Source organism: Poecilia mexicana, unplaced genomic scaffold (assembly GCF_051168715.1).
Source record: "Poecilia mexicana isolate PSO_F unplaced genomic scaffold, ASM5116871v1 scaffold_9, whole genome shotgun sequence".
In the NCBI taxonomy this organism is placed as follows: Eukaryota; Metazoa; Chordata; class Actinopteri; order Cyprinodontiformes; family Poeciliidae; genus Poecilia; species Poecilia mexicana.
Window position 1 is genome coordinate 13,011,306 of NW_028263378.1, and position 18,637 is coordinate 13,029,942.

General features: G+C 38.1%; 1 protein-coding gene across 1 annotated transcript in view; it reads left to right on the plus strand.

Annotated features, from left to right (window-relative positions):
- The first annotated feature begins 15,982 nt into the window (after positions 1-15,982).
- pde4d (phosphodiesterase 4D, cAMP-specific) overlaps positions 15,983-18,637 on the plus strand; it is a 57,263-nt gene continuing 54,608 nt past the window's right edge. Inside the window, exon 1 of the mRNA XM_014985592.2 lies at positions 15,983-18,464. Coding sequence (XP_014841078.2) covers positions 18,376-18,464 — 89 coding nt within the window. The 5' untranslated portion in view covers positions 15,983-18,375. The remainder of the gene's footprint in view (positions 18,465-18,637) is intronic.

Sequence of the window (18,637 nt, forward strand, 5' to 3'; positions counted from 1 at the left end):
CCGCAAACTCACAACTGAATGATTCAAGGCCATTATTTTCACGGCCTGAACTGTTGTCTGTCTTACAATGGCTCAAGAAAACTTTCTCTTATTTACAACTGCTGAGTGACGCCTGCAACAAGCTACCCTTCCCTCTATACTGTAGATGACATGATTCTCTTACAGTAATGACAGATTTGCATTTGGAAGAGGTGCATGTCCGCATGTATCCATTACTACAGCTGACACTTTTAATAATGCCTCTAACCTGATCTTGGTGTCAAAGGTTTGTCGTTCATTTGCCCATCTCTGCTGCTTTCACTTTGCAGAGCTGTGTGCTTTTCTGAGAGGAAATTTGGAACAGTGACTGGCATAAAAGGTTTAAATTACCCTAAAAAACATTGGTGTCTAACTGTTGGAAAATATCCCATATGCAAATCTTGTCTGGTATCTTAGTTATCCGTTTTCAGTACAGAATATTATTTGGTATAGTCTTAAAATATATTTGCAGAATGATTTGGAAAAGCTAGGCAATTTTAGGGTTTTGAAAAGCGAGCCCATTAGTTTGTGTCAGTAGGCCAGTGATGTCTCTAATGCAGTAGAGACTAATTTACACTTACAAGGTCATATGAACAGATAATGCACAGTGCCGCCAATGCATATTATTTCACCAGCGTATGTTCAAAAACAGAGTTGACTAAATGTTTGCATGCTTTAAAAATGTGAAAGTTTAACATTATATATATTTGAACTCAATGTAAATTTACTTTTCTATATTTTTATGACATGTACAGGTTATTTATTTAAATCTTGATTTTCATTTTACCACTAAAAAAATGATATATCACAGATAGAGAACCTTTATTATACTTTGACAAATGACAATTAACTCCAGCTCAATTCCTATTTCTCATTTGATATTTTTTCATATTACATAGAACATATCAGGCAAACCCTCCCAGACATTGACTCTCAAGAGTCTACACCAAGTGAAAAAGCTCCTGCTTCAGTATGCATATAATGAATTGCCACTGCTCCTTCCTGCTTCTGTTCCTGCCCCTCCATCACCCCAGCATCCACCCATGGGTTATGAGTTCAGAGACGCTGCTGTACTCCCTGCCAGGTGGGAGATGTGTTGCAGAGACTGGGGCAGTAGATATACAATTATCAATGTTAGTCAGTAACAATTGAGCAACAAAGCCATAGAATTATAACATCAGAATCAGGTGGCCAAACTTAAACTGAACCTTTATACCTAATATGTTTTACACTTAGGCATATACACTGTAGTTTTCTGACTCATGTATAAAGAATTTGTCAGTGATTTAAATGTTGGTAAGTATGCAGAAGAGACATTCTTCAATTTGTGGCCAATTGAACTGATGGGATTCACAGTAGATGGGATTTGCAGTAGGTCATCAGTCACAATTAAATTGGGTTAACTGTTAACAATAGACATGATTTAAAGTCTCTCCAATATTTGTAAAAGTATTATTGTAATAGTATTTTTTCTGTGTAAATTAAATGTGTTTGAAAGAATGCTGAGGATAATACTACTGCTTGACAGGCATTTTTTCTTTAAGTTATTTGAAAGTAGTTTGACAGGAAATAGGGTTTTGAGAGAGGAGGAAGACATATGGCAAATGTCACCAGGCTGGGAATTGAGCCTGTGACCACTGGCATGAGGACTAAGGCCTCAATACATTGGTTGCGCTTTACCCCTGCGCCACCACAGCACCCCGGCATTTTGTCTTTTTACGTCAAGGAGTCCCAGTTTTTCTATGACTTGTAAAATCCCAGTATAAACATTTTGGTGAATACGCCGCTCTTTGGAATGGCTCCTCCTTTTCCCAGGCAGTCGTACTCTGCAGCATGAGGGTCTTTGCTGAATATCACAAATACAGAATTCTCAAACAGGATGGCACAACAGATGTAATTTTTTTCCACTTTAGATGACTTTCAGTTCAAAGGTGTGCTTTATTTAGACTGCCATGAAACAAACTAGATCTTTAATATTTTCATGTTTCACTCCTTTAAACCTCTTTCTGTGTTTTTCAACTTGGATTTTTTTTTTCATACTGATTTTTCTAAGGGCTTTTCTATGTTGTCTGTAATTAACTTTACCTGTAGTTTGTCGTTTATTTTTAATCTTTTAAAATCTCCATCTGTTGTGTGGTTTAAAAAAACCCCTACAACAAATATTTATTTTGGTAGAATAATTCTCTGTCGTACATTTTTTTACTGCTGTTTCCATGTGTTTGATGTTACCTTTGGTGTCAATTATATCACTATTTCCGAGTTAGTTCACACTCAGCGAGGCTGAAAATTGTGTCCTCAGTGTGATTCCTCCAATTATAGCTGCTGATTGTAGTTTCAGGCGTAGACGCGGAAGTCATTGCTTTCACAATATTAGTAGATTGAAAGTAGGACAACTGTAATTTTTCCCCTTTGATGAAAGTCTGAGTGAAACCTTTGGGTTATTTCCAGGAGGTGGGTTCATACCTATTACTTTGACAGGGGAAACATGTAAAGATTCTTTTTATTTTTAATTACTTAACTCAAAATAAGCTGAAAATGTAGACATTTTAAAAACACAGTAAAAATAGTGAAATTACTGAAGATTCTAACAGATATATTATCTCTTGATATTGATCATTCATCTGCCGATACATATATTGTTATTGACTTATTGTCCATACCTAATCTGCCTAAATTTGAAGAAATTCGCATTTTGTGGTACGTAAAACTCCTGTCACATCTTTAAGTTATTTATTTTTGAAATGCCATCTATTTGTTTTTTGTCTTTTATATATTTTATCATCTATAATGAAGCTTAAATGCTCATTAAATGCATATATTGAAATTATTTCACATTCCTGGTTAAATATGTGACAGCTGAGTACTAGTGAGAGTACGTCAGATGGAGCTTTTCAGTATGAGGTAACTTACATTTTTCTTATTGGATCACTGATTTGACATTCAAGTGTGCTTATAGGTAGCACAGCTAATGTCGCAGAGCTGTGATTCTATTGCTGTGAAATATTTTATAACGTTAAAAAAAAATCTGTGGTAGCCTGTGCCACACAAACGGCATGTAAATAGACATGCCTCACTTGACACATTGGACATGCCCTGGTGAAACATGCAGGGACAGAAATTTGTCTAATGTAGACAGTTTTATCAGGGTCGCTGGGTGCCATCGTGCCCTGGAGCATCAGCATCTGCTGGTGGGAATAACTGAACAAAAATATGTTAATATATTTTCATGCAGGTCTCATCAGCTGCAGCTATTCTTTGAGTTTGATTAAAAACAGATTAATCTAGATATTAACACCATCTATACGTTTTAGGCAGGATGAAGTGAAACTGAACAATGACACACGCTTTATCCGCTATGAGCCACTGTTTCTACATGGTGATGGTCACAACACCGAGGCGACTCTTCAGTTTGGTGGAAAACAGTTGTAAGTTTTGCTAAAAAAATCTTCTTAAAATTTAAGAAGAATAAAAATAATTAAAAAATATATATATATATATTTCTTGATTAAAAATATGTTTTATTACACAGATAAGTCACAGTAGCCTCATATAGAATTAGTTTGCTCTTCTATCTGTTTGAGTTTTCTGGTATATATTTTTTTTTCAACAAACATAATGTGGCAGATATTGTACAACTTTAAATATAGTGTTGGATTCATGATCCCATCTTGTTTTTTAACCGTCCTGTTTCTTTGCTTTTTCATGTGAGACACACAGGTGCATAACAGGAAATGAGCACATGTGCGACACGTGCTCATGTACGTAGGCTGCATATCCAGTACTACTCGCCTGTTTTTAACCACAGTTACGCATACGCTAAACCGGAAGGCGTAGAGCTAGTCATCTCAAACGACTCTCCTTCCTTCTGTGCTCAACATCTGTTTATGTTTGAGTGTGAACTGTTCTTCGCTGCAGGAGTCGGCTTACTTGAAAAACCTCAGCCAAAACGTCTTTGATTTCACAGCAGACTGTTTGTGAGAACTGCCTTCTTTTTCCAGTCTAGCATGATGTCAGACGTTCATCCCACCGACCTTAATTGCCCCCAGCCTCCCACAGATTTCACATGCATATAATGAACCTCGCACACACACAGCCTCTCACCCACTCTCTGACTTTTAAAGGCTCTTAACACATCTTAAAACTCTGCAGCTGCAACACTGACTCTTTAAAATATTTAGGGGAACTGACTCAATTAAATGCTCCTTCATTCTTCAACCCGCAGTAAAATCGTTCCATGTGACGTCTCGGGCTCACAACAGTCCCCTCCTGCCTGGGGGTTCTGCTGTGCTGACAGGTTTCGTGTGGTGATGGTGAGATTTAGTTGAAGTTTGACTTTTAAATGTCACAAGGACCATTGCAGCAGACAACAGTGGCACGGTCACAGCTGTCTAATCCTTGGTCGTGTCTGTCAGATTCACTCAGGTGTACAATGTCCACTGACATATCACACATAAAATTAGGATTGTTTGTTTATAAATGCTATTTTTTAAAAAAATGGAAGGAATTTCTTTGTTTTTTTTTAATTTTATTTGACTCTTTCAGGATAAAATATTATATTAGCACACAGCTTTAGTGTTAAATAAATATTTTAGTATTTTTATGTCTGAAAAGGTTATGAATTAATTATCGTTGAATAAATGACACTTGAAGTGAATATACTTACTCTGGAACACTGTAATTATAAGCCTACTTCTGATTGTGGAAGTCAATTTTACAGTTTACTTCACAGTGATTCATCACTTTGGCAGGCGTTTTATTCATGCTCTATTGTTCTGGTTATTAAACTGAAACCAGATTTACCCAAATCTTTTTTTTAAATTATTTTCTTGACAAAAATGTTCTGTGTTGATCCTTCCTACACACAAAAAGTATTAAATGAGTGACAGTTTCTCAGAAAAATAATGAAACCTACCGAAAGAGTTAACTTGTTTCTCATATGATCATCCACACATTCGGAAAACTTAGAAACGCTTTCATGGCTCGACGCAATTTGTAACACCGAATTTCTCCTTCTCTTCACACATTGTCATTCTCTATACCAGTGGCCCTCAGTGCCTCTCATCGTCTAAATGCTTCCTCTGGACTTCCATATTACCACCTCTTACACAGTACATACAGGTCATGGTTTCAACAACAGACTTTTTTGGCTTAATTCTTTGTCCTTGTTTGAAACATCTATCAGTATATATTCACATGGTAGTATGACACAGTTGCTCCAGATGTGTCTGCTGCATATTTATGATGCAAATCTCCTGTTCCATCACATCCTAAAGTGCCTCAGTTGGATTGAAATCTGGTGACTGCCGTGGCCTCTGGGGTGCAGTGAACTTGTTAGGCTGAAGAAACCAGTATGGGATGATTTGAACTCAGGAACGTAATTCATTATTCTGCTGGAGTTAGCCAGCAGAACACAGGCACACTGTGGTCATAAAGGGATGGATCATTGTACCAGTTCTCCTTCACACTCCAACATCAACAAGGCGTTTATATCCACACAACATCCACTCACAGGATATAGTAGTCTCCTCTTTAGACCACACTCTTTATAGCTAAGAGATGGCAGTGAAGAAGTGAAAATCCCAATAGATCAGCACTTTCTGAAACACTCAATATGTCTCCTCTGGCACCAACAACCATGCCTCACCTTTGTTTCATTCTGATTCTCATTTGATCTTCAGCAAATAGTATTTTCCATATAGAAACTCTTAAAAGCCTCAAGTCGCTGCAATGTGATTGGCTGATTCACTATTTATGTTGGAGCTGTTGCACAGGCATAACTAATGAGGTGGTTGGTGGGTACATCACCAACCACCTGGGGGCGACTGTGGCTGTGTGGGTAGAGTGGTCGTCTTGCGATCAAGGTTGTAGGTTCAACTCCAGCTCCCTCCTGCCATATGTCAATGTGCCTTTGGACAAGGTACTTAACCCCAAATTGCCTACTGATCTGCGTATCAATGTATACGCAGCGGCTTGAGGCTTTTAAGAGTGTGCGAATGGGTGAGTGTGACTCTAGTGTAAAGTGCTTTGAGTGGTCAAAAATGATTGGAAAAGTGCTATATAAGTCCATTTACAACTCTTTTTCATTTGGAATTGGAAACGGTCCTCATAACACTATATTCATACAACAAGAAGAGTCTTGTATTATTTTTAAGGTTCCTCAAGCCTTAAGAATAATACATGATTGGTGACGGTGGACGAAAGGAAAAGCCAATATGCAAACGACATCTTAGGCAAGAGATGGTGGAAATGTATTTAAAGTTACATCAGACTTTTAACACTTGACATGAGGGCTCACCAAACTAACCGATGTAAAAAACCCACAAATGACACTAAAGAATCACTGATCCTACAACATTCTACAACATAACAGGACTGAAGCATGCAGATAGTCAAGGCTGAAACAAAACCAAGACAAGGGAGACTAAGATAATAATGAATACGCACAAGACCAGACATGAGAACTAGTTGAGCAGTAGACCAACGGAAACAAAACAGTTATCTAACTGAAATAAAACATGAGACCAAGACAACTAAGAACACAAACCCACAGACAAGACAACGGACAGCGGACACCCGTGGAACAAGATTGAACATAAAACCTCATGAGAAAAACACCAAACACCCAGCCACCACGACACAAAATAAACAGCAACAACTCGGTAAACAAATGTGGGCATGGTCATCATATTGCAACATAAATATTTCCAGGTGTCTTACAAAGCTTTTGGATTCTCATTGGGACTTTGTACAAGAAGTTCATCCATGCCTTAAAAGTAAACCACGGTAAATGGTAAAACCATGTGTTGCAAATGTGTGCATCTCATCGTGCATTCTCTCTTGCTCTCCTGCTGAACATTTTCTCTCAGCTTGGTGGTGTTTGATGGACAACCCAAACCCTTTTACCCAGCCAAATCTCCAGACAATGAATGCAGCGTGTGAAAACATAGATGAATCTATTCAAGGCCGGATTTGACACGCTGAAGGATTCGTTGCTCATTACTTGGTGAGAGAAAGGATTGCCTGTCAAGTAGCTGAACTCATGGAGGTTGTTGTGCTGTGGTTTTGCTTTTCTACATACGTTTGGAAAACTGTAGGAATGTGATTGTGCGGTAGTTTTTTTTTTTATGCATTGGATAACTTTGTTCAATTAGAGTACTTTCTGTGTATGAGAACAAGGGAAGAGAGAAATATACAGAATTAAATGGAACGGAGATATTAAAATTAGTCACACACAGTTAAAGATTAAGCAGAAAGTCTTCACATCCCTATCTCAACTTTTATGCACAGTTCTTTTTTAAATTAGTTTAAAGTTTTTCCATTTTTTTCCAGTTTGTTTTAATGTGTCTCTCCTCCAGTGTTATAAATATCTGTGTCCCAGCAGTTTGATATCTTATTTGCAGGCATTTCCATTAGATGCCGTGTATTTGCTTGTTTTATGGCCACATCCAAACTGAAATGTGAGACAAATATCTAAATATTTGTAGAAGTGTTTGTATAAGCTCTCCAGTTTGCAGAGTGAATGAGTCGCTATCAGGGGAAGATCTTTTGACATGCTGCAAACCTCCTTATAACATGTAATTACTTCACCGGGTTAATGTCAGACAAATCCCCCACAGAGCTCTTTTCCTACATGCTGCTCCTTCTTTATAATTCATACCCCTTAATGAGATTTAGGGCAGCCTCGGAAAAATAAAGAAAACTTGATGTAGTCACTCACATGATTTCTTCATCCAGATAAGTGACTTTTTGTATTTCTTTCTCTCAGAACGATAATATTCAGTCTCTTATCTCTTTGTTTGATTTGTTTATTTAGTCTGAGGCACAGTAACTGCTTCACTTTAAAATTTGTCCAGACTGAAAATCTGCATGACAGAAATGCCCCACGTTGTGTAGATGACAGGAAATGAATCTGACTTTTGTTATTTCTACTGCATGACATCATTTTTACTTACAAAATTTCACATCCTCATTCCCAATCAACATGCAGTGTACAAAACACAAGTCAGGACTCTAATGTTTCAGAAAATGATGGTGTGATGTTTGGATGTATCATAAACATGTTTATAGAAAGAAGAAACAAAAGTCGATAAGGCCGATTTACTTTTGCTTTTTTTAAAACACAAAATAGGTATAGAAGAAATCTGTCTAGCTTTTTATGCTCTCAAAATTAAGGAATCAAACATTTCAAACTTTTCTTTGTGTTTGAATTATCCTCTAATGATGGAGGCACACTCTTGTTTTCTACTCACATATCAGGGTCCCAAGAGCAGAGTGATGGAAGTTGCTTACTAGTTCTACTCAACGTACAACTAATAAAACGTCCTGTTTTTACTCAGTGAAGTGACACACTGACCTTTTTTCTGCATCCAGAGCTCAGTGTTCAAAAGGTGTAGCTCAAATACTCGAAGGGAAAATAGACTTGAAGGAGCTGCATTACATAACTGCTGCATTAGGATCTTTGTGTATATCTATTAAATAGTGTCTTTATTATTTTAAATAACCATATGTCTTATGATTTTTAATGTAAGGGTGCAATTAGTTGGTGGCCCATTTAGCATTTTTATTCACCAGTTTATAACTGTAGGTAATGAAGATTTGGATTTTTTTTATTTGTATTTTTTGTCTGAGAGTGAAAATAAGAAATTGCGCCACTGGGAAGAATTAACCAACAAATGCTGAAAGCTGTAGTGTCACTTGTCCCTCCAGTGAAACACATTGATTAAGTGCATAAATCATAATAAGTTAATAATAACTGATTAAACTGCTCCCGACATTTTTCTGTCTAAGTTAAATAAATGTTTCTTGAGTCAAAAGAAATCAAACATTCAATGTGCTTTCTGTGTAGTAGAATAAATAAATTAAATAAACAAGAATGCATGAGTTTTATGCCAAAGCTTATATAATGGACAATTTGGCAAATCCCAAGGTAATCTTTAGCATTTACTTTTTATTGCTCCAGCTCTTAATGACAAATAACAAAACCTTAAACTAAAAACCGACGACTCAGAGCAGGGTCCTAAAGGTCTTCTGCTTTAGTCACTGCAACCCATAGGCTCATCTTTTCCCTTGAGCCAATGATAATCAATTAATCACCGCAGGTCATCGTTGGGTAATATACATTCTCAGAGGAACAGCTAATCATAACCAAATATGTACTGGGTTCATCCAGTCCTGTGATTAAGGTTCAGGCTAGTCAGACAGTCCAGAGGGAGCCAGTCAAGCGCTTTGGCAGCAACAGTGACACGGCGATGGTGCAATGCAGGAAAAGTCTATTTTTGGAGCTGTTGAGCAACAGAGCCGAGACCATGGTTAGAAATGGAGGGTGTGGATTATTTAACAGGTTGCTTTCAGTTGTTGATTATGCCTTCAACAGGTTCATACACACCTTAGTTTGTGCAGCACATTAATAAAATGAATTTATCCAGTCATTTCTTTACATCTGTTGGATCTAATTGGCTCGAAGCAATGTCCTCAAATATGAAAGATGACAACTACAACAAATGAAACATGAGGGTATTAGACTGAAACTGTTTACAAAAAGCCATCATAGAGGTGATTAATGTGTCCCAGGACAATTAATGGGCTAGAAAATTAAATCTGATCCGGTTTTAATCTGGTACATTTATCATAAGTTTGTTCCAGCAAAATACATTTCCATTAGACTTCTGTTTTATAGCATATTAGATTCACTGACATTTGTGAAAGCTAAAAATGCATTCTTCTTTAAAATAAGCAAAAGAGGCTATAGGTTTTTTAAAGTTATAGTGAAACTGATATACAGATACCTTACATATGGATTTGCATATCAGATTCAGATCTGATATAAAGATGATAAATACATCAAACATAAAAATGTGTGATGTATTTCACGCATTTTTTCAAGCTAATTTTAAAGAAACTCTAATATTACATCAGACCAGCAGAAAACCAAAGTCACATTTTTTGTTTGTTCAAACAGTCTTGAGCACATAAAAGTTCCTTGATGAACCTTTATGTGAAATATCCTTTATTAGTTTTGCAATATTCTAAATGCTCAGAATACTTTACCGTCTAAGTAACGGATCTATGTATTAGCTAGGTTCTCCATTTTGAACTTAATCCCTTAAATAGATCAACTTTCAGGATTTTTCTAATTCAAGATGGATCTGTATAATTTTTTTTTACTACGTCAGCAACAGGCTGTTGAAGGGAGTGAAGAAACTTTAAATTATATAGTAGACAAAAACTGGTGAGAAGTGAAATTTTACGACGCTTTAACTAGAGTGCTCCCAGAGTGTCAAGCTTCCAAAATGCACTCACCCCTACCGCGTGAGCGGCTGAGCTTAATTTGATGGCCCAGGCACAAAGCTCTCATTCAAATGTGCAGAGGAGCATTTACGCTCTGATGGCAGCAGATCCGCAGCACAATGCTGGCAATTGACAGAACACTTGATAATCATTGTCATCTTTAGCCCATACCCACATATTCACAGGTCTCTGACAGCTTGTAAACGAGGAGCAGGGTCACTGTCCGATCCCATTCAGAGGATGTGTTGCCAAAAAGTCAATGAGGCCGAACAAAATTTCGACAAATGCTTCACTGCGTAAGAACTGAACACATGTTCCGCTGCACTGCACAGAGCCAAAGCAGTTTTAGATTTGGAAAATAAGATATAAAATTTTATGTACTCTGCATGATGATGCTCAGAGTGGCATTAAAAATTGGTTAATCAATGCTAGATAAAATATTTGTATCTTAACTGCCAAATTTCCTCCTTTGTACCCTTAACTAATCAGAGACATGCACAAAAGCAGGCGCAGCACTGCTCTATTGTTTTGCTTGTAAAACTCATTAAAGCATAGTTGTCGTTCAGCAATGAAAATTCAAAAGTTAGACTTTGTGGCTTGTGGTTTCTCAGCGTGCGTCACGTGTCAACACACCTCTGAGTGCTGTGACGTCAAACTGTGGAATACCAGCAATGCCATAATTCCTGTCTGCAGTCACTGTTTTGAAAACATATGCTCAGGAAGTTTTTACCAACTCCATACAGAAAGGGATAAACAAATTGAGCTTAGACTGACATTTTGAGGCACATTTACAGTAAACCAGCACAGCAAAGTCATGCAGAATGACTAAAATTAATAGATTACTTCTGTTAAATTTGGAATGACCACAACAACGCATCTTTCCTACGTACAGGCGTCATTGTCTGTCACAAATCTTTGGAGAAGCATGCATAAAATGAGTTATAAACATATCTAATCTCCCTTTGGGACGGATAAAGTATATCCTGATTGAATTTAAATGTTGGATTTTATTATTAGCACAGTTTGAACACGACGTGGACATTATTATATAAGAGTTTCCTGAAATGTGTCATTGATTAGTGTATTTTCTTTAATTGGAAATGGCAAATGGTTGTCTCTGTAAGGTCAGTTTGGGGACTAACTAAAGAAGCAACAATTGCAGCCCGTAACTGATGACATCCTGTTTTGAAAACTTGTTTTCAGGAGGTTGTTATGAACTCCATAAATAAAGTGATAAACAAAAGGAGCAGTGGGTGACAGAACAAGGTTGAATAGCTAAAGGACTTTTATAGGTGTGTGTATATAATGCAAAGGAAAAAAAAAAACATTTTTCCAAAATCCAGAAATTGACTATATTTAGTGCATTGTACATGGAAATTCCATTTCTGTAATTAATTGTTTATTTTTATTATATTTATGGTTTAAGATTAAGTTTTCTTTTCCTGTAAGCTAAAATCATCAAAAATGGTCAGAAGTTAACACTAAAATCTCTGACCTACTTAATTTGTAATTTTTATTACTATAAAATATCTTCACATATTGTTTTCTGTTAAGGGCACCATAGGTTAATCATGTTAATATTTTACCTAAAACATAGCAAACACTCTGCCGTGCCTCTAGAAGTTGTGACGTCTCACTGCGGAATACCAAAGATACCTACCTAAAGGCTATCATGCTTAAACTTCTGGGGAATTCACACTAGACCTCGCACCAACCAATAAATAAATAAATAAATAATAATAGATGGAGCACAGACAAAAATACATGTCTATAAGTTTTTGTGCATTATTGTTACTCAACAACCCATCTTTTGTGTAGAGAACACAAGATGTTTTCACCCGTTATTGTCAGCTTGTTAGAGGACAAGTTATGATTCCTGTAACTATATAATCTGGTAATTAAGGTATCATAAAGAAGAACGAAGTTGTTCGTTCCAACTGTTAGTGAGAGTCGCCGTTACCAGATGGCGTTAGAGTGAAAATTGCCTGTGGTAATGGACCACTGATATTTCAGGACATTCCCATCTGTACCTGCTTTGAGGGGAAGAAAAAAAAAAACACTGCTTGGTGAAGCATTCACAGCAGACGTCGCCATTTGGAGTCGTGGTTTTAACTTTGTATTAATGATGCTATTAAGCACAGATGGTGGCCTATAATCCAGCTGAGCTGATTGATGAATGGTTGCGGATTTGTCTTTTTTTTTTTCTTTCTATGCTGTGAACAATGAAAAGGGGAGATTTGGAGTTTTTATATTCCATTCACAATTCACTGTGGTATTGCATCTTAGTTGTTTATTTAAAAAAAAATATTAAAGAAACTTATATGATTTACACATCTATGTGTGGAAATATGTCTATAAAATTATTTGTTTTTTGTTAACTGTTGCTATGTTGAACTAAATCAATTTTAAATTCAGTTTACACATCTTTTTTTTTTTTTGAAAAAGCAATACAAATGAGATAAAGATAGCAAGATATTCTTCTAGGCAATAGACAATGGAAAAAGAATGGCACATACTTTTGCGTCAAGTATGTTTAAGGTTTGTTCTCTTATCTTGATGATGGGATTTGTTTTCTCAGTCACTTTCAGATGTAGTCTCATTCTTTCCCCAATAGTGAACACCTGATTTGAATACTCTGTCTTTTCGTTGCTGTAATTTAGACTCGAAAATCTCTTGTAAATTTGGAGCACATTTAGAAAGCTTTGTCACCTCGACTATTATTTTTATGACACAATCACTACAAATTCTGAATTAAATTTAAATCTAACCCATTCTAACACACGAGTCTCCTTTTATTTTGCCATTTCATTACAGGGCCTGTGGTATGTTTAGGGCTTATTTTGCATGCTGGCCAAAATTGTTCAGGGTTGTCTCATCTGAGAAGAACATCATCAGACCTACTTTTGCACGTTCTTTGTGTCTCCTCCATCTGTGGTGACAAACTGCAAAGGTGTATTTTTATAGCCTTCTTTAGAAAATGTAACAATCTTCTTGCCACTCTGCTGTAAAAGGTTATATTTATGGGGTATATGATCACTTGTTTCATTTATGATTCTCCAATGTCCGTCTGAATGTGCACAGCTTATGTTCTGTAGCTACACCGGTCACAGCTCACGCTGAGCTTTAATGTACCAGTATTTATTATTTTTTTTTATGAATTAATCCCCTCCTCCACTGTCTTTTGGCCCACTTTAAAATCAAAGTGTCAGAAAAACCTCTTGACTCAATGAGTGAGTAATTTTTTTTTCTCTACTTAAACATTCTTCACATTTTACAGAATGGCCCTTGAAGCCACCGTGTTCCTATTAGATGTGGGAATCTAATTACAAATATCTGATTTGAAAAGGGGGGAATGAGTTAACCTTTTGCTGAAATGCCACTGCATTACCATCTGTGAATGGCAAGGAGGAGGACCAGGCCCGAGGCATTTCCACAGCAACATGCTGACTGATAGGCAGTTTTCCTACCTCGGGGGAATAATTGCATGAGGTTTAGTTTTGTCTCAGTCTGTGAGACTTTCTTGGCTGCTCAGTTGCTAGATATGTAAGATTTTTATTCTAATGTGATAATGGATTGGCTAGAGATTCTAGGTGCATTTGTTGTGATTGATTTATTCTCTGGTTAATCTGCTAATGAACAGCGGTTTGATAATGTGATTAGTTCTCGTAGAAGCTGTAACGATTTTGTGTTGCCAGTTTTATGTGCCTTGAAAGCTTTTGTCATGTAAAGTATTGCATACATAATGTTTTTGTTTTGCGAGCAGCAGGAGTTGCAGCTGTCACGGTATTGCTGCAGGGCTAAGCTTGGACCCATTTCTGCAGAGGGTGTTCAGCCTGCGTTCTCAGGACAATCGATCTGCAGAAAAATGAAGAAAAGTACTTTGCTAAATGTCAGTACACATGAAATCGATATATACTTGTGCCGCTGTGTAATCCGGCCCCCTCCCCTTGAGTCCCAGCTACACAGACAGAGTGGTAATGTAATGGAAAAGACTGCCCTGATTGGAATATGATGTGATATTATTTTGGATGGAAACTGTGTGCTTACAAGCTGGGGTCACAGATGTTGATAGGTTAATACTGTTCTAGGATTTGATGGTTGCTATAAGTTACGATGTTAGCTGTGTTGGGGAACATATTGTTGTTTCAAGGCTCCTGTGTCCTTCCGTCACTGCTGCATTTTACTTTTATTGTTCATAAATCTTTCCTTGTTCTGTCTGTCACTCCTCCATCTCCTCCTTGTCTTTACTCATTTTTATTTTGCTCAAAAGACTCATGAACAACCTCCAACTCTTTCGCTCTCCATCTCTCCCGCATCTCCCCGATGCTTGCTTTCTTTATCCTTTGTTTGTTTGGAAGCTCACATTTTCCCTCAGTTGACTTTTTTCCTCTATCCTCTGGTCTCACGCAGGTTGCAGGATGAGTCGTGACAGCTTACAAGTGTTGAGCAGAACAAGGGGCAACAGCAGTTATGCAATACCACACACTGGCACATACAGTTGCACTGAAACATACTGTGTGTACTCAGCTTGTGTGTGAGATGGTTTTAATAACTTGGTCTAGGAAACACATAAAGAATAACTTTTTGCTACATTTTTAAAGAGATGCTCTGATGAAGATGCTCTCTCTCATCTTAATCAGATGACAGATTAAGATGAGAGCCACTGTGGATGCAGAGTCCTTGTCTGAGTCTTCATTCGAGTGTTTTTTTTTTAAAATTAATTTATCCTTTTAATGTTTCCTTAGAAAATTATCCCAATTTGAGTTGCACCCCATCTTCGTGTCAACGAAGATGGGGTGCAACCAGAGAGCCTACCTGAAGAGTTTCATTATTGTTTGCATGATTGTTCACTTCCAGTTAATCATGTGACAAAACTTCCAGAAAGATTCCCCTGCTTTTGCTTTTAAAGTTGTAACATATAACACCCAGTACTAAAGTTAAGCTGAGCGCAGCTTCATTCGCTGCACAGAGCTGTAGCTGTATACACAAGTGCAACTGTCAAAGTAGGTCACATGACAGAAAGAAAACAACTGTACCCTGAACATCAGGAAACAATTAAAAAACATCCAGCCAGATTTGGAAAACCCAGAACAAAGTGATCTATACAGAATCAATGCCCACTTTATTAGATCTCCATTTGTAATCATTTGTTAGCACAAATAGGGACTCGGCAAGTCGCAGAACTCAATGCGGTTAGGTCTCTTGACGTACTCAGAACAACTTGCAGTTTGAGCCGAGGATCAGGATCCTAAGCAATGATGACTTGAGTGACTTTGCGTGTGGCGTAGTTGTTGCTGCCAGACAGGGTGGTCTGAATATTTTATAGACTGCTGCTCTTCTCAGATTTTCATGGACAAGCATCTATTGGGTTTCCAGAGAATGGTCTGTGTAAGAGGAGATATGCAGGGAGTTGCGGTCATGTAGCTGAAAATGTATGTCCATGTCAGACAATCAAGGAGAATGACTAAACTAGTTTGAGATGATGAAAAGGCAACGGTAGCTCAAATAACTGCTCTAACCAATACCATCTCTGAACACACAACATACTCTATCCCTAACCCTTGAATGCTGAATTGTCAACAGCAGCAGTTTACCACTCTGAGTACTACCTCTGTCAGTCAAAAACAGGAAAGTGAGGCTCTAATGTAATCCTGCTCACACAAATTAGAGAATATCTCATAAGGAAACTGCAGCCTGGTCTGATAATTATTTCAGCTGCAACATTCAGATGTTAGGCTCAAGGTTGGAACTAAACAACATGGAAGAAAGCTCCATCTTGCCTTCTAATACTTGCTCAGCATTTATTAGATGCAGTAGTGTAGAAGATATTTTCTTGGTACACGTTAGGCCCCTTAGTACCAGTTGAGCTTCATTTAATCACCACAGCCAACCGTGACCCTTCCTTTTTGACAGTTCCAGCAGAATAATACAACATCTTACAAATCTCCATGTAAATACAGAACAACATCTTGGAAGAATGTTTCAGAGAACATGTTGAACCTGTACCACAAGTAATTAAGGCAGGTCTGCAAGGAGAAGGGGTCCAACTTGATACTAAACAGGTGCATCTAGTAAAATGTATTTTAGGCATGTAATAGCTGTGAAAGGAAAAGGAAAAAGACAGTGACTGTAAAAATGTGCCCATATCAGCGTCTTTCATCTTGTTGGTACGGGTGACCTGATTTCAAACATAAAACCAACAACAGATATCAAGATCTCAGCTTTGTTAAGGGTTTCGTTTTATCAGTGAACTCTGTTTACCTTGTATTTTCTAATTCCTGAGGTGTGAAGCCCAGTGACTTAACTGCATACCTCCCACCCAAACTGACTCATTCCTGTCTTAAGTTACCTCACAGCTTAGCCCTCTGCTATCTACCACTCATGGTGGTTTAACTGAAAAGTGCCAGTTTATACTCAGGGTGGCGAGTTGGCTGGACGTTTTGGCAGCAGTTAAGAAGTTGGTGACGTGTATGCTAGGCAGGATGTGTGCAAGAAGCAGCGCTGGATCCTGTTTTTCAGACAACAAAAGACTGGAACTTTGGCTTTAAATGCGAAACACGCACACTCAGACACAACCTGGGCGTGCTAACTCCAACCTCGACTCTTAAGCATCCTTGCCAATTCCAGTCTCATTCTACACATACGCTGAGAAAGGAGTGCAAAGTCAGACATGCGAAAACAGATTCCAGCATATACACAGTCATCATGTGTAAAAGCAGAATTATTCATGAGGTTGCTGCAAGGAAAAAAGGCATCCAGTTTAACTGGTTTTGAGAAGCAAACGTGCGTTCATAAAACCCCTGCTTGCTTTCATCACACATGCTTCAACTATATGTTTTATACTCGGATGTATTTACTGGAACAAAAAAAAAAAAAGAAAAAAAGAAAATTTTTGCAATGTTGTGTGGTTTGAAATTTCATGGTTCACAGACTGGCATGCAGAAGCCAGATACAGACTAGTTTTGCTCAGAGTCATAAAAACAAGACAGACTGACATAATGAACAACAGGAGAAGTTGTTGTCATGACAAAGGAAGGCTGTAAGAAAGAGCAGGAAAGTCTGTCCTTATTACCGAATACACTCTTCTGTTTATGCAAATTGTGTTTGTGCAGACCTGTTCCTCTGAATGAAGCCTTAAGAGGATCATTAGGTTTAGCTTACTGAGTACAACAGGCACACCTATTACAGAGTCAGGACATCCCACTGGGGTGAGGGAGGAGGGAGGAAAGGCGAGAAAGACGATCAGCAGCAAGTCAAGAGAGAGTAAGAGAGAAACTGAAGAGACGCTATACTGTTTTCTTTTTTTATACTCCCTTCCTCCTTCCTGAATTTCCTCCCTGGGCAGAACAGACAGGCAGAAGAGAAACAAGAGAGACAAAGAAAGGAGAAGGGGTGGCGAGGTGGCAGAGCTGAGAGTGTGAAAGCGAACCTGTGAGTGTGACTGACTCTCTCTGTGTGCAACATGCTCTGTCATGCTGCTGCGACTGTGGCTGCCTTCTCCAACCGGCGTCATCGGCTTTCAGGAAAAGGAATGTTTACGCTAAGAATGAGTCCCTGAACCAGTTCACCATGTGGATGTGGGACAGTAATTTCCAAGCCTTCGCAGGAAGAATCCCACGGAAAAAAGAGCAGCGGCCGGAGAGCTTAGTTGGTCCTGCCGGGTGGCCGCCTGCCTGTTGGCACCGCTGACACTTTCACTTAGAAACTGACTTCATGCAAGGCTCAAGTCTTCGTACTTCAACTTCAGCTCATTTTTTATTTTTTTGCTCTTTTTTTTTTACGGATTCTGCTGTGCTTTATTATTGTTATTATTTTTTTTAAAGATTGCCTTTTGAGAGACAAGTAGGAACTTTTTCTAATGATGATAGGACCAAACAAAAGAAGCAAGAAGTTCTGTGCTCAAGGACAGGTCTGAATGCATCACATAGGAGGACTTCACACAACTATGGAACACTATATCATGGTTAGGGGTCTGCAGATAGCGTGGGGCAGGATCTATAGATAGAAAACTTTAAATTGTAGAAGAAGAGGGGCTCCAAGGGTGCAGGGCATTCCTGACACAGCTCTGGAATGAAGCCGGGAAAATCTCCAGGTGTTCCCTGTGACAGATCCATGATGCACCTCAGTCAGTTTCCTGTCAGACGACACTCGTGGATATGGTAAGTTTACAGCAACAGGTGAAATACTTTTTGTGTGACTCTGTGGCGATTTCTTGTTTTAATTGTACGCGAAGCGCTCCCTCATGACTTGCCCATCCCTGTTCTCCTTTTATGTTTTTCCCAGGCACAGCTCACATGTATTCAAGGAAATTTATTGTTAAATGGGCCAGACA